We start from the raw sequence: 15590 nt of genomic DNA on the forward strand, positions 1-15590 counted from the left end.
GTTTCTTTTCACCATGCATGAGCGGAGAGATTCAAACTCAAGACAACATCCCACCAATTTCATGTGACTACTATATCCATCAATGAGATCGCAATGTCACGAGCACATTCGACAAAGTTTCCAACTAAGGCTTTCTCTGTTTTTTCTTTCTTCTTTTTTTTTGTTTGTCATTGTTCCATTGGTTCTTTGCTACAATTTAGGAGACTAGAAACAAAACTAAAATTCTGTTTGGTAATACTAAAAAAAAAAAAACTGCAAAATAAATGATTTAGACTCTAACCCAAAAAAAAAAAAATTAAAAACAGAGGAATGACTAACTTCAATTTCTGTAGACTATATAAAAAAAGAGAGAGATAGATCCCTAATTAGTAGATGTCAAACAAACCTTGAATAAAGCCTGGCATTAGAAGAAATGCATAACATCCAAGTGCCATAAATCTTGTAATCCATCTACAACCTACCCTGAATAATAGTTTGTGATCAGTGATCAATCAAATCAATAATCTTGGAAACCAAAGATCATCCCTTTTTATGAGCCAATGTCGTTGGATTCAGCAAATGTAACAGATAACGGATCTAAAATAGGAAATAGATAGATACCCAAGATAGCTAAGACCATGTACATAGGTGATATATTTGGAGTATTAGGAGCCCAAAAACAATTTTTTAATGGATCAGACAATACATTTGGGCCTGATCTGTATCAGTGCAGTGATACTTTTGATATCCAATATCGTGTGACGTGGCGGCTCCTGATTCGTCTGTGAAACGCGTTTTTCCCTGAAAGCAGAAAAAAAAAATCATTTTCTTCTCTCCTCTCCTCTCTCGGGAGAAAACCTAGAAACCTTCCGACGATTTTCGATTTCTCCTCTCCTCCGCCGATTCTTCCTTCCCGATCTTGCCTTCACTCCCTCCGTTTCTCCTCCGGCTTCATCTCTTCGATCTTGTGTGTTTGTATTGTCCATTAGCTTTTCTTATTCTTTTTCATATATTTTCTAAGAGTTTTAGTTATATAAATTTCAAAGAATCTTGGTAAAATGATAAATTTATTTAGTATCCATTATTCCCATTTATCACATTCGAGTTGATAAATCTATGATTATGATGTATTATAAATCATTGTTAATATAATAAAACTCAAATTTAAATTAAAAGTTTTAAAACAATTTATGGGTTGTTAAATCAAATGATCGAACTGGGTAACATGATCAAACTTGTGTATCATGTTCATAAGCTTTATGTGGTTTGCTAGAACCTAGAAGGTTTCGTAACCGATCCAAAAAGTTGGTGTGGTTTATTCTTCTTTCCCAATTTGGTGTATTAGTTCTTTATCGTCGTTACTTCAGATAATGAAACATTGCTCCAACGGAACCAGAGAAGGCGACTGGTAAGGCGATTAGGGTTTCTGAAGCTTTTCCATCACGCTAGGGTTTAGGCGGCGGCCACCACCGGTGGATCCGATGTCTGAGCCGGTAAGCTCCGTGTCTCCTCCGGGAGATTCCTCTCCTGTTCAATCCAAGCAACTTTCGTATGCAGCAGCAGTGAATAAGCGTCCGTCACTTAAAAAACATGAGTTTCAAGTCAGTTTGGTTGATGGTATTCCAACGATTGAGGTTCCTTCAGCAGTTATCAGTGATTCCGTTCCCCTATGGGAAGATTTTCTTGTTGGTAGATTTCCATCTACTGCTCCCCACGTTGCTAAGATCCATGTTATTGTTAACAAAATTTGGTCTCTTGGAGATAAAACAGTCCGAATCGATGTGTATGAGAATAACACCACTTCAGTCAAGTTCCGAATTCGAGATCAAGCAACCAGATTGAGAGTACTGCGTAGGGGTATGTGGAATATTGCAGGGCTTCCCATGATCCTTGCAAAATGGTCTCCAATCCCAGAAGAAGCTCAGCCTGAAGTCTCGACAATGCCTTTATGGGTCACTTTGAAAAATGTTCCTCACTCGATGTATTCATGGGAGGGTCTCGGGTTTATTTCTAGTCCAATAGGAGATCCCATTCGACTTCATCCGGAAACAGAATTATGTAGCAACTTTGAAGAGGCAAAGGTGTTCGTTGAAGTAAACTTAACAAAGTCTCTCCCACAAAAATTCTGCTTCAAGTTGAATCAAGTGGAGGAAGTCACCGTGGAATTTGTTTATCCTTGGCTCCCTCCTCGATGCTTAAGGTGCAGCAAATGGGGCCACACAGAGGATGTTTGTGTGACCAAAAAAGCGTCTCCCGTGAAGGTAAAGGCAGATGACTTAGAAGAAGGTGAGCTGGTAGCAGATAATGATTCTGAAAAAACAGAGACCTCTGTTCCAGTTGAGGTGCAAGAGGTGCAAACACCTACGTTGGCCGTATCGAATGCAGTGCAGCAAAACAGAGCCGCTGAAACACATGAGGAGCAAGATAATATAACACAAGGTGCTGGTAAGGATGGTTGGTCCTTAGTTTCCCCAGGGAAAGGCTGTAAGAGTAATGAGAAGGTTCAAAGCTCACTAGCTTATGGTCAAGTTACTATTCTCTCTGCTTCTCGATTCTCTGTTCTAGATAATATTGATGAGCCCAAGCTAGACGATGCAGTCATCGAAGGGGAAGTGGCAGGAGGTAAGGAAAGTATAGACAACAATATCGAGAATGATGTTAACACTCATGCAAGTTCGACGCAGGCCATCACAGAAGTAGAGAAAGCAAGCTCGGTCCGAGCTACCCGTCAAACAAAGAATTTGCAGAAAGCTACATCGGAATCTTTTTCTCAACAAGCTAAGGCTCGCCCTAGCGTATCGAGCAAAAGAACCTCCAAAAAACATCATTAATGTCTTGCTTTTTCTGGAATGTGCGCGGTTTCAATAAATCATCAAAACATTCCGTAGTAAGTGACTGGTTACATGAAGAAAATTTGCAATTTGGGTGTCTTTTGGAAACGCGAGTACAAGAAACCAGGGCTTCTCGTATTCTGTCCTCTGTTTTTCGAGATTGGTCTTCTATTACTAATTACGAATTCAATAGTTTGGGCCGCATATGGGTAGTTTGGAGAAATAATGTTCGAGTCACTCCGGTCTACAAGAGTGGTCAGCTTGTAACATGTTCAGTTTTGATGGATGGTGCCTCAGAGGAGATTTTTGTCTCTTTTGTTTATGCAGCTAACCTACCAGAGGATAGGAAAGAGCTGTGGGAAGATCTTAAATATCATTTTGATACTCCACTGATTCAGAATAAACCTTGGCTCATCATGGGAGATTTCAATGAAATTCTCGACGGTGAAGAGCATTCAAACTATGAGAACTCTCCTTCTATTTCTTATGGGATGCGGGATTTTCAAGCAATGGTGAGGTATTGTTCTCTTGTGGACATGAGCTCTCACGGCCCTCAGTTCACTTGGTGTAACAAGCGGGAGGAAGAGCTGATATGCAAAAAATTGGATCGTGTTTTGGTTAATGAGGAGTGGACTCGTTTATTTCCTGAATCCTATAGTGTGTTTGAACCTGGCGGTTGTTCGGATCATCTTCGATGTCGGATTAAAATAGCAGCAGCTACTAGTCGTCCGCGTGGTCCTTTCAAATTTTCAAATGTCATCGCATCATTGCCGGATTTCCTGCCTACAGTTCAAGAGTTCTGGGATAGTACAAGTGTTCTTTATCATTCCACCTCTGCTATTTTCAGATTTTCTAAAAAACTTAAGGCCCTTAAGCCAATTTTGCGGTCTTTGGGACGTAGAAAGCTTCACCAGCTGTCGACTAGAGTTGATGCAGCATATGAGGTTCTATGTGACAAGCAACAAGCCACACTTGAAAATCCTACTTCGGCTTTGATGGAGGAGGAAGCCGAGGCTTATAAGATATGGGATCACGTATCAGTACTTGAAGAAGGTTTTCTGAAACAGAAATCAAAGCTTCATTGGCTTAATGTGGGAGATAGAAATAACAAGTATTTTCACAATGCAGTCAAAGCAAGATTGGCCAAGAATGCTATTAGAGAGATAACATGCCAAGACGGGTCTGTAGCTACAACACAAGAAGATCTTAAGACTGAAGCTGTGCGGTTCTTTGAGGAGTTTTTATCACACGAACCAGCGGACTATGAGGGTGTCCCTGCGGACCAGATTGAAGAATTGTTGGATTTTCGATGTTCTTTATCAGAACAGGACACGTTGGTGAGTCCTGTTACAGAGGAAGAGATTCGAACTGTGTTGTTCAAGATGCCGGGAAATAAAGCCCCTGGTCCTGATGGTTACACGGCTGAGTTCTTCAAGTTAACATGGCCTATCCTGGGGAAAGACTTTGTCACTGCAATTCAGTCTTTTTTCATGATGACTTTCTTGCCTAAAGGAGTTAATACCACAATTCTGGCCCTTATTCCAAAAAAGAATGAAGCTATAGAGATGAAAGATTATCGTCCCATATCATGCTGCAATGTGATGTATAAGGTAATATCGAAAATTCTTGCTAACAGATTGAAGAAAATTCTCCCAGCATCAATAGCCCCAAACCAGTCTGCGTTTATTAAGGATCGTCTTATGATGGAAAATCTGTTGTTAGCTTCAGAATTAGTCAAGGATTACCATAAAGCTTCAGTCTCTAAAAGGTGTGCTGTTAAGATCGACATATCAAAGGCTTTTGATACGGTGCAATGGCCTTTCTTGTTGACGGCTCTAAGAGCCATGAATCTTCCGGAAAGTTTTATTCGCTGGATTGAGCTCTGTATTGGCACTGCTTCGTTCTCTGTTCAAGTCAATGGGGAGTTGGCTGGGTTTTTTCAAAGCAAAAGGGGTTTAAGACAAGGATGCTCTCTTTCTCCATATCTTTTCGTCATTTGCATGAACGCTCTCTCTAGAATGCTGGATAAAGCGGCAGTGGATCAGAAAATTGGTTACCATCCTCGGTGTAAAAGCATGGGACTAACTCACTTGTGCTTTGCGGATGATATTTTGGTTTTTTCAGATGGGAGTGTACGATCAATAGCGGGTATTCTACAAGTTTTTAATAAGTTTGCAGATGCCTCGGGACTCAGAATCAGCCTAGAGAAATCAACCCTCTTCATGGCTGGTTTCTCATCTACTCATAAAGAAGATATACTCCAGCGTTTTCCATTTGAAATGGGAACTCTTCCAGTGCGGTATCTCGGTCTCCCTCTTCTCACTAAAAGTATGACTCGCTCCGATTATCTACCCCTCATTGAGAAAATAAGAAATCGCATCACCTCTTGGACGGGTCGGTTCTTATCTTTCGCGGGTAGACTACAACTGATCAAATCTGTCCTATCAAGCATCACTAACTTTTGGCTCTCAGCTTTTAGGCTGCCAAGTAAGTGTATTAAAGATCTTGAAAGTCTTTTCTCTGCTTTTTTGTGGTCTGGTGTAGAACTCAACTCAAGGAAGGCAAAAGTGGCATGGTTGGATGTTTGTAAGCCAATTAAGGAAGGTGGGCTGGGACTAAGACCGATATCAGAAGCAAACACGGTGAGTATTTTGAAACTTGTTTGGCGGCTTGTCTCCGCTAAGGACTCTCTTTGGGTCAGCTGGATTCACACAAATTTGTTACGAAATGGGTCCTTTTGGTCAGTTCGACAAACAAGTACTTCAGGTTCATGGATGTGGAGGAAAATATTGAAATATCGGGATAAAGCCAAACCTCTACATAAGATGGAGGTAAGGTCAGGTCTGGCTACTTCCTTTTGGCATGATAATTGGTGTTCTCTTGGAAGATTGGCTGATGTTTTAGGTCCCCGGGGAAGTATCGATATGGGTATTGCCACGAACTGCTCAGTTGCTGCAGCCCTCTCAAATCACCGCCGACGCAGACATCGATATGAAATGCTAAACCGAGTTGAGGATGAGTTGGATTCCCTCCGATCACATTCTCTAGCGGGTAAGGATATTTCACTATGGAAAAGGAACAATGGCTCTTTCAAGGGAACGTTCAGTTCAAAGGACACTTGGTATACGATACGAGACACTAATCCGGTGTGTGAATGGTATAAGGGTGTATGGTTCCCCCACTCAACGCCTAAGTACTCATTCATCACTTGGATCGCCATTCGTAATCGTTTAGCTACGGGAGATAGACTGTTACAGTGGAATGCTGCAGCAAATGGTGCTTGTAATTTGTGTGATGGGAACATAGAAACAAGAGAACACCTCTTTTTCTCCTGTCCGTATTCGTCTCACGTCTGGTCAGCCCTCACACGAGACATGCTTGGGCAACACTACACAACACGATGGGAAACTCTGCTTCCTTTACTCACGGCTCCATCTACCTCAAAGCTACATTTGTTTGTTTTGAGATATGTGTTTCAGATATCTATCCACAGTCTATGGCGAGAACGGAATGGGAGACGACACGGCGAGTCACCAACCCCAGCATCCATGCTAGCAAAACTGATCGACAAGAACGTTCGTAACCGGTTGAGCACCTTAATTACGACGGGCTCACCCACTTATGAAGGCGGACTGCGATATTGGTTCCAAACCCATAGTCGCTAGTTTTCCCTTCCTTATAATCTCTCTAAAAAAACTCAGATTTTTTCAGTTTGATGTTGCATTTATTGTAAAACCGTCTTTTTTTGGTGAATAAATTTTACATTCATACAAAAAAAAAAAGAGATGAGCGAAACTAAACGCAAAAGATTTGAAAGAATCGTTTATGTCCGTAAGAAGATAACAAGCCATAACAACGCAACGAATGATAGGAACGAATCAGATTCTGATGACTTAAAAAGAGAATTAGGTTTGAGTCGGTAAACGTGTGGAAAGTGCGTTCTCGTAGACGCGTTTTTAATTTATGATGTTGAAGAAAGATTCTTCATAGTAACGTATGTGTAAAACTAAAGCATCTCAAAAACACGTGGTTGCTTGTTACTGATTCTTGATTTGTCTTTTTTTTTTTTAATGAACTTTTTTGGTTGACATGATGTAATCTTAACGTTTTGCGAAATTTCATTGTCTACAAATTGATTACATGTCAATTATTGATCTTTGATGATGGGAAATATATAGTTAGGAAAGGTTCTTCAAAATTAATCTATAGAGTTATTTGAACATGTCCAAAGTTTCATCTCTTTAAAGAATAGGTATTCATAAATCATTGATCTTGTCTTTCTATATAGTATATAACATTTAGTGAAGACATATATAACATGATTTAAAAAAAAAAAAAAAAACCTCAACCCCATATTCAAACTGCACTATATATTTCAAATCGGTGGTTTCTTTGATTTCTGGTTGGTTAGGAGTATTCAAAATAAAAGGTTTATATGGTTTTTGTTTTGGTTTGGATTCGAATTTCAGTCAAAATTATCTTTAATTTTCAATACAATCAACTGATCAAGTTTAGTTTTTAGTTTTTTTTTTCAGATTCAGTTCAGATTTAAATCCGGTCTGTATATGGGAAAAAAACATGTAAACCATATTAAAATATAGTTCAATTTTCGTATCAATTGTTTTGTATTCGTTTTGGATCAACTCATATAGATTGATCCAGACGGAACAGATCTACTCCCATCTTGGATAATAGGTTTGGGCGGAGATAAAATTCGTCTATAAATACTAAATATTGTGTATAAACATCTAGACTTCGTATAAACGATCTAAAAACATATGTAAGTTGTCTGTGTAATTTTGTAAAATTAGATGGTCTAATGCTTGCTTGAACATTGATTATTTTGAATTTTCAGCTATGGTAAACGATTAAATTTTGAATTAAAAAGCATCCTTGAAGGAAAAAAGAAAAGAATATTACATAGTTCAAACTTAGCATAAATGGATCTAAATAATTGATGCGAAATTAGGTGATGTAGTGCTTTCTTTTCTTGAAAATTGATTACCGAAGATTTTTTTTTATCAAGATCTTCAATCTTTTGAGAAAATCTTTGTAAAGAATCATCCTTTTTTGACTAATAAAAAGCTTTTCAAGAAAAAGAAAAGAATATTTTGACCAAAAAAAAAAAAAAAAAAAGAAAAAGAAAAGAATATATATTACATAGTTCAAAATTAACATAAACGAATCTAAATATTTCACTGCCTTGAATAATGAATCAAATGAACTGTTTCTTTCGTTCTCTCTTCTCAAGTCATGAGAAGAAATTTCATATCATAGATCTATTCGAACAAATGGAAAACAATTTAAAACTACTCGATTAATCAAATGAAAATTATAACCCAAAGAAAAAAAAAAGCTTATTGTCGCCAACATCATTCATCATCGTCTTCTTCAATAATTCAACTCTTGTTATTCAAAAGTCATAGTCCTTGAACAACTTGCGGACTTGTTCAAGCGTAACAAACAAAACCACCGTGAACGGTGCTTGTCTCGAAACCGTCGGGACAAAACCTTTATATAAAGCCATAATCCCTTCCGCTTTCACCGTTTTCAAAGCACAATCAACCGCTCCTTTATACGGCGGCGCAACTCCAGCCTCCACCTTCATATTCATCACTCTCGTCTTGATCACATCAACCGGATTCGAAGCAACGGACGCTACAAACCCAGCAGCGAAACTCGCCAAAACATGAGTCCCAAGCCCATCTTCCAACAACCCTTTCTCCAAAATCGTCTCTTTAACCGAATCATACGAAGCTAACTGCGATGACGTCACAAGCATTGCTCTGTTTATCGTCAAAGACGATCCTCTCCACAAAGACGTAACGCCTTCACCGCGAATCATTTGCGTGATCGCGTCTAAAACGCTTTTATAGTTTCTTCTCTCAGCCAACGTTAAACGACCATCGGCTTGCATTCTAACCATCGCCACGTCAGCAGGATTCCCAACGGCGGCTCCGATTGCTCCGGCGATGGCTCCGGCACCAATTTTTTTTGTTAAAGGCATCGTTTTTGTTTCCGGGTCGGTCCATTTTCCTTTGAGGATATCATATAAACCCATACGAGTCGTTGAATACAGAGTTTGACGAAGAACGGTGGCGGAGACGCCGGAAAACAGAGCACGCAAGCCTTCGTCACGGATTAAACGAGATCCGACTCCGATTACACCGACGCGTAGAGGAGGCGCGTTGACGGTGGTCGAAGTTTGAAAGGCAAGAGCTGGTCGGAGATTGGTCTGAATCGGAGCTGATTCGCCTTGAAGTTGCATTCGGACCTTGATTAGATCAAGCGGGTGGGTCGAACAACCCGCAACAATTGAAGCGATACCTCCTTCAGCAAAACCCTTGAGACCCATTTTCGAATTTGATTCTCAGAGAAATCGAAAATCGAAATCAGTAAAATAAAAAAGATCCCTTTTTTCCGGGAAAATCGGCGAGAAAATTGAACGAAACAGAGAGAAAGTTAAAAAAAAAAGGTTAGATTTTTATTTTTGGGTTGTGTTTATTTTTCTTAGAGAGACCAGTTAGAATTAGAGCTGATCTCACTGGAGATTAAGAGATGAGAATGGAGACCAAAAGCTATAGAAGAAGAATGAGGAATCAGAGGTCTTTGAGACATAAGCTGTTCAAGACAGAGTTTTTTTTAGGTTTGTGTATTAATGGTTCTTTTAGAGAAAGAGAGAGAGAGAGAGAAGATGAGATTGTTCTGAGGTTGAAGACGAAGTGTTTAAATAAGGGAAGAGAGAGGAAACGCGGAGACTTGTTTGCTATTTTGCGCCGAAGGAAAGACAAAATCATCTTCCTATAAAATTTTGTTAGTATCGTCCGACTTTCCTTTTTTTTATTTTTGATATATTCACTTAAATCATTTTTGACCAAATATATGGAAACTCGTTTTTAATAACGTAATTATTCAAGGAAATTGTTTAATAAAGCTCCAAAGTAAAAGGAAACAAAAGGAATTTGAATATTAAACTTTATAATTAAAGTAGTAAAGTATATTGAATTAATAAATTTGTAATTTATGTGTTTTAGTTTTAGTTGTATACAAAACTATTCACAAAAACTTTTGTTGAATAATAAAATACAAAAATATAATAAGTAATTTTTTTTAATTTATCTAACAAATTTTAAAAATATAATTAAACTAGAGTAACCTCGTTCATGTACTACTATATATTTTGGTGTTTAAAAACAAATCATATCTATTCAGCTTAAAAATGTTATCCGGCTTCTATAGATTCGCTATTTCATAATCATAATTAAGTTATTTCGCTATTTAAGTGTTCATACGACGAACCAGTTAAGTCCTATATTCACCCAAACACAACTATATTTTCGTCCCAAATAGCAATTTTAAAAGTCACTACTCTTGCAAATTTGTAAGCTTTATTTCATATTGCAAAGACATGCTTATTTGGGCCTCATTGGAAAGTTGGAAACCATCACCCCGAGAGTTCTCATGCTTCAAGAGTTCTATGTATTCTTATCCTCATGCAACATGCATGTACCAGAAATTTAACTATTTTAGCTTTTCTTAATGAGAAAACCTCATATTCATGGCTACATCTTTTTACATTAGTAACAAAAATTTACTAAATTGAAAAATCAATTCTGACGCCAAAAAACCCAAAATGAATGGTAGTTGGTTTAGGCATCATTTTCCCCCACTTGAATTATTTTCCACCCCACCACATGGGATGCTTTCTTTGTTCTTCCTTCCATGTTTGATTATTCCGTGAAGAATAATAGATTCCTTTTCTCATCAATTGTTTGAAATTTATTTCATGAGATTATGATTCTGGTGTCTAATAATAATGGAATGCAATGATTTAATCTTGATTTATATAAGATGGTTGTAGTTTTTGTCTTGATTTATTTTCTTAATCTTTTTTCGGTAACAAATATATATAATTATATTACATAACAATTTTCTATGACGACATTGTTATGTGAAAACACTATTTAATGGGCAATATGTCTATAAACGAATTGTTCCTTTATTAAAAAGTTAAAAGATATATAGAATATGGTATCAGGAACCATACTGTAATATTTGAGTGTCAGAGGTCTTACTGTCTTAGAGCCATCCATTGGCGTCGTCTATATATAAAGCTCTGCTTAAAATAAAAACCCAAAGATTCTTCTTCTTGCAGCCTCACAGAACTTACCTACCTTCTTACAGCGTCGTCTATATATAAAGCTCTGCCACTTTGCATCTCGTGAATTAAATTTCCACGTTTGTTTATTTTATTAGTTTGTACTCGTATCAAAACTTATGCATGTTGTTGTTAAAAAATAAAATAATAAGATACTAAATAAATTTTTATTTTGGCGCTTTAATCTTCTCTTGATAGCTGTTTAGTCCACATATATATCAATTTGCAATTCGATTTAATTTAGGATGTTTCGTTCATCAAAACTCAAGAGTTATGCAATCTTGATCAAATCAAAGAACATGTAATTTTTATTTTATTGCCTCAATATTCAGATGAGCAACAACGAATATTTTTTATATGCAGTGAAGCACGAGAGTAGTGGAGTCCTTTGGTCTTACGATGCTAACGTTTCTCAAATTTACTAGTAATTTTTACTATCTTTCTTTTGTTTGTAGTTTTTTTTTTTTTTCTTTAAATTAGATAAAATCAGGCCTGGCCCGGGACCAATTTCTATGATACATTTGTATTGGGCCTCATATTTTCGAGGCCCAATCATGTGGAATTTTTTTTTTTTTTTTTTTTTTTTTAAGGCCTCAAAATAAATTAAATAGGCCTCAAATTGATTATAATAGGCCTCAAAATAAATATAGAAGCCCAATCCTTAATATAAAGCCTCATAATTAGGAAAAAAGTCCTATAACTAGAAAACAATGTCCAAAATTTTTTAAAAATTGTTAAATAAAAATTATAAATACTCCATAATTAGCAAAAAAAATTTTTTTAGCAGTTTTTACTTTTAAAAAGACCTCAAATCTTTTTTTTTTTTGTATTTGGCCCCGGATTTTACCGGACCGGCCATAAACTAATTTTGTCTAGTGTGTTCTTTGCTCAATCCTAGCGTCTACCACGTCTCTGCTAGAAACATCTCTCTCTCTTTTTTTGCACAAGACAAATCGGTATTATTAATTTGGTTGTTGAAGAAGACAAAACGTTTCTATGGGATTTTACTTCACTTAATACATTATTGACTTTTCTTTTCATATAGTAACTCGTATGCTTGCTTGTGCAAGGTTGGCGTGCTGAGGCCACACGCGCAGGCGTCTTAACTCTTAACGGGAAAATTCAACTAATAAAAAAATAAACTGCAAAATTTTAAGAGTCAAAAATAATAAATTTTGTATTGAAAATTGAAAACAACAAATAAAATAAAACAATATTCTTTTACTTAAAGAACATATATAAAGAAATAGAGGGAGTAGTATATTTTGACGTCCTCTTGCAGTTTTCCATCGTGAACTATTTAAATTTACATTTGACTCCGAAATAACTAACTTTGACACTACACTATATAGTCTATATTAAAGAGATCAACATTAAGAGAAAATTCCAGCTATGTATGTTATTTTATCTACTCTAATACTCCAACATGCATTATCAAATAATAAAAATACAATTAGACATTACAAAGGACTAATCTGATTATATTTATCATGGTGACTTGTTTTTTGGAACTTAATTATCACGGTGACATTCAAACGTACACTCAACTTATCTGTAATTTTCTACCAAAAAAAAACTTATCTGTAATTTAACATTTTCAATTGTTGTGGATAGATAAACACAAGATTAAAAATGTAGATCCAACGGGGATAATATATTTGGTTGAGCAATAATTTTTCTGTAATATGGTTTTACATGATCTGATTTTCGATCTAAAACTTTTGTTTGAAGAAAATCATAAACCACATGACCTTCCAATTTCTAAACTACAAAAAAAAAAAAGATTTATAGGCTACGTACTGAGTTCTTATCTGCTACTTCAACAAATTATTTGAATATATTATTTATTTGAATATATTTAAATTGACATTTCACTATATTAAACAGATAAATATTAAGAAAGAATACAGCTATCTGTTTTATTTTGTCTTGTCTAGTCTAATGGTCTAACACAGGCTTTGTCAAACTACAATGAGACATGCCTACCAAAAAAAAAAACTACAATGAGACATTATAAAAGACTAATCTGATTATATTTATCACGGTGACCTTCCAAACGTACTCTTAATATTTTTTAAAAAATTCCAACTGTTGTGGACAGATAATTAGTGCAAGATTACAATTATACACTTTTTAAAAATCCGAGTCACGTTCCAACTGGGAAATACTACTACAAATTTTTTTTTTATTTAAGCTTGATCTGATTTGCCATCTTGGTTTGAAGAAATTGTGATCCACATGACCTCCAATTTCTTAACTATAAAAGGAAAAAAGATTTATAAGCTACTTAGTTCTTATTATTTGAATATACTTTCGTAACAAATGGGTTCATTTCGTTATACAGTATAAAAAAAATATCGCAAAATTGTGATGTAAATTTTATTTTAAAAAAAAAACAAAATGTGATGTTAATTATGTTTTTCATCCGGTCTTGTACCGGCACGAAATGAGTTATACCACCATTGACTTTATCTATTTGAAAACAACTAATTACGCATCAAAGAAGGGAAGAAAAAATAAAATATAATTAATTAAGCAATTAAATCACAATTTAATATACTAAACTCTGTGTGGCCCGAAGAGGACAATTGGGCCAAAAAGGGTCTAAAAGAGTTGACTAATGACTTGTACCTCTCCCGCCAAGTAAAAGCCGTTTTAAATTTCGTACCAAACTCACACGTGTCACCTAAGATGTCGGAGTGGCCTAGAGTTGACTCTTGACTTTTTAGATGGCTTTTCCTTTGACGAATACGTTCTCTACTATAGTTGAATTATTTACATTGGAAAATTAACGTGTAAACAAAAAATTTGCAAGAACTATACATACATGAACATGAGTGTAATAATCTTATTTCTCTATTTTGAAAAAATCTCATCTGTCTTTATTTATTTGATTAGGATAAAAAATTTTGGTTTGATTAGGAACGGTTATAATAGAGAAATATCAAAGATTCAAAAGAGGTACATGATCATCAGCGTTTATAATCCCGTTGAGCTTACTCCAAAAAAAGTGGAAAAGCTAAGGAGGATACTGTCTTCAAAACCAGATGCTAAGTGAATCCGAGAAGTGAGATATATGTGTCGATGGCGATGGGCCAAACAAGTTTGTCAAATACCACAATCTACGCCAATATAGAAATTCGCCGGAGGATCATAGAGAGGAGGAATCCATCTCCAAGGGAAAATTTCCTCGAATTTTTAAAATGATGAATGGGAAATTTATTCTAGCCAGATACAATCTCTAAAAGTCCTTAAACGAAGCTTAGAGGTCGCCGGTTCGAGTGACGCTTAGACGAAACTAATATTAAATATTGTGGTTTCGAGCCTGGGAGGATTACGGGCTTTAGCCCAGAACCTCAATGATACTCAAAAAAAAAAAATTCTCTTAAAGTCGTAGCAATCAAAGACATTATAATAATGGTCTTTGGTTTTGAGTAAATTACTGCACATTGAAAATAGTAAACCGATAAGCTCTCATGGGCCATAAATCATCACATATATTGGGCCTAGATATGGGCCTGGTCTTCATCGCCACGGACAAGTCGTATCATTAAGAGGAACAAGAAAGCACGTTATCATTAAAATTAGATTAAGCTGTATATATTACAAAAGCATTAAAACAACAACAAGAAGGATAACATCAAACGACAGTAAAAGAATAATAAACATTACAAACATACAAAAAAAAAAAAAACATTACAAACATAAATATGCAAACAATAGATAGATGGTAATGTGTTCATGTGTTGTGTGGCAGCAGCTAGCTAAAGAGCTTAATTAGCTTCTCATTTGGAAGGTGGTGGAGTGAAGAATGGGATGGTTGGTATGCTGGTGGGAAGATTGAATGGGAAGTTGTTTGGGATAGAAATTGGGAAGTTGGGGATATTGATTTGTGGGAAGTTTGGGATATTAATGGGTTGTGCTGGGTTAGGCAAAGAAGGTATTTGTGAGCTCGGTAATGGCGGAAACGCAGTTGGCTGAGGAAGAGAAGTTGAAGGAGGAAATGGTGGCATTGTGGTTGTGGGAAGTGGTGGGAATGTTGTTGTAACCGGTGGGGTAATAGCTGGTGTTGATTGAAGAAGGTGACGACTAGCTGAGAGACTAGTGAAAAAGCTTGTGAATGTTAATGCGATGACAAGGGATGATAACCAGTGAGCCATTTTTGGAGATTAGGGTTTTGAGTTGTCACTAGAGAGAGGTTTGATTTGTGAGTGATGATGGAGATATTATGAAGGAGTTTGTGTGTATTTTATAGAGGAATTAATTAGGGTTTTGAGGTTTGATGAGAAGTAGGTTTGAAGAAGTTTATTGTTGTTGCAACTTATTAAGAGTTACTTGTTCCACAACCACAAGTATGATTGGTCATTTCTAAGTTCTAACTAGAAACAACGATGACACATAGCACTTTAGCTAACCCGGTTTAATATATATGTACTATTTTTTATTTAAATATTGTAAAATAAAATAAATCTTCACAAACAAAAGAACTACTAGAAAAAAGTTAATTTAGTAAACAAAATTATTATAGTCAATAAAAATTTTAAAATTTTCAATCGGATACTTTTTACCTTCTGGTTTGGCCTCTGTTTGGACTTCGATGATTTTGTACACATACCGAAAAA

At 36.1% G+C, this 15590-nt stretch overlaps 2 protein-coding genes across 2 annotated transcripts; both read right to left on the reverse strand.

Moving 5' to 3' along the window:
• Positions 1-7944: 7944 nt before the first annotated feature.
• Positions 7945-9511, reverse strand: LOC9314688 (mitochondrial uncoupling protein 5). Its single transcript, XM_021028449.1, has one exon. The coding sequence runs from the start codon at positions 9163-9165 to the stop codon at positions 8224-8226; it is 942 nt and encodes a 313-aa protein (XP_020884108.1). The 5' UTR covers positions 9166-9511; the 3' UTR covers positions 7945-8223.
• Positions 9512-14518: 5007 nt separating this feature from the next.
• LOC9316516 (extensin) lies at positions 14519-15208 on the reverse strand. The gene has a single exon (XM_002880403.2). The coding sequence runs from the start codon at positions 15126-15128 to the stop codon at positions 14754-14756; it is 375 nt and encodes a 124-aa protein (XP_002880449.1). The 5' UTR covers positions 15129-15208; the 3' UTR covers positions 14519-14753.
• Between the last annotated feature and the right edge of the window lie 382 nt (positions 15209-15590).

Source organism: Arabidopsis lyrata (assembly GCF_000004255.2).
Source record: "Arabidopsis lyrata subsp. lyrata unplaced genomic scaffold ARALYscaffold_4, whole genome shotgun sequence".
NCBI classification, from domain to species: domain Eukaryota; kingdom Viridiplantae; phylum Streptophyta; class Magnoliopsida; order Brassicales; family Brassicaceae; genus Arabidopsis; species Arabidopsis lyrata.

Excerpts from the sequence above, each read along its gene's own strand:
- LOC9314688 (XM_021028449.1), bottom strand. The coding sequence starts at position 9,165 with ATGGGTCTCAAGGGTTTTGCTGAAGGAGGTATCGCTTCAATTGTTGCG.
- LOC9316516 (XM_002880403.2), bottom strand. The coding sequence starts at position 15,128 with ATGGCTCACTGGTTATCATCCCTTGTCATCGCATTAACATTCACAAGC.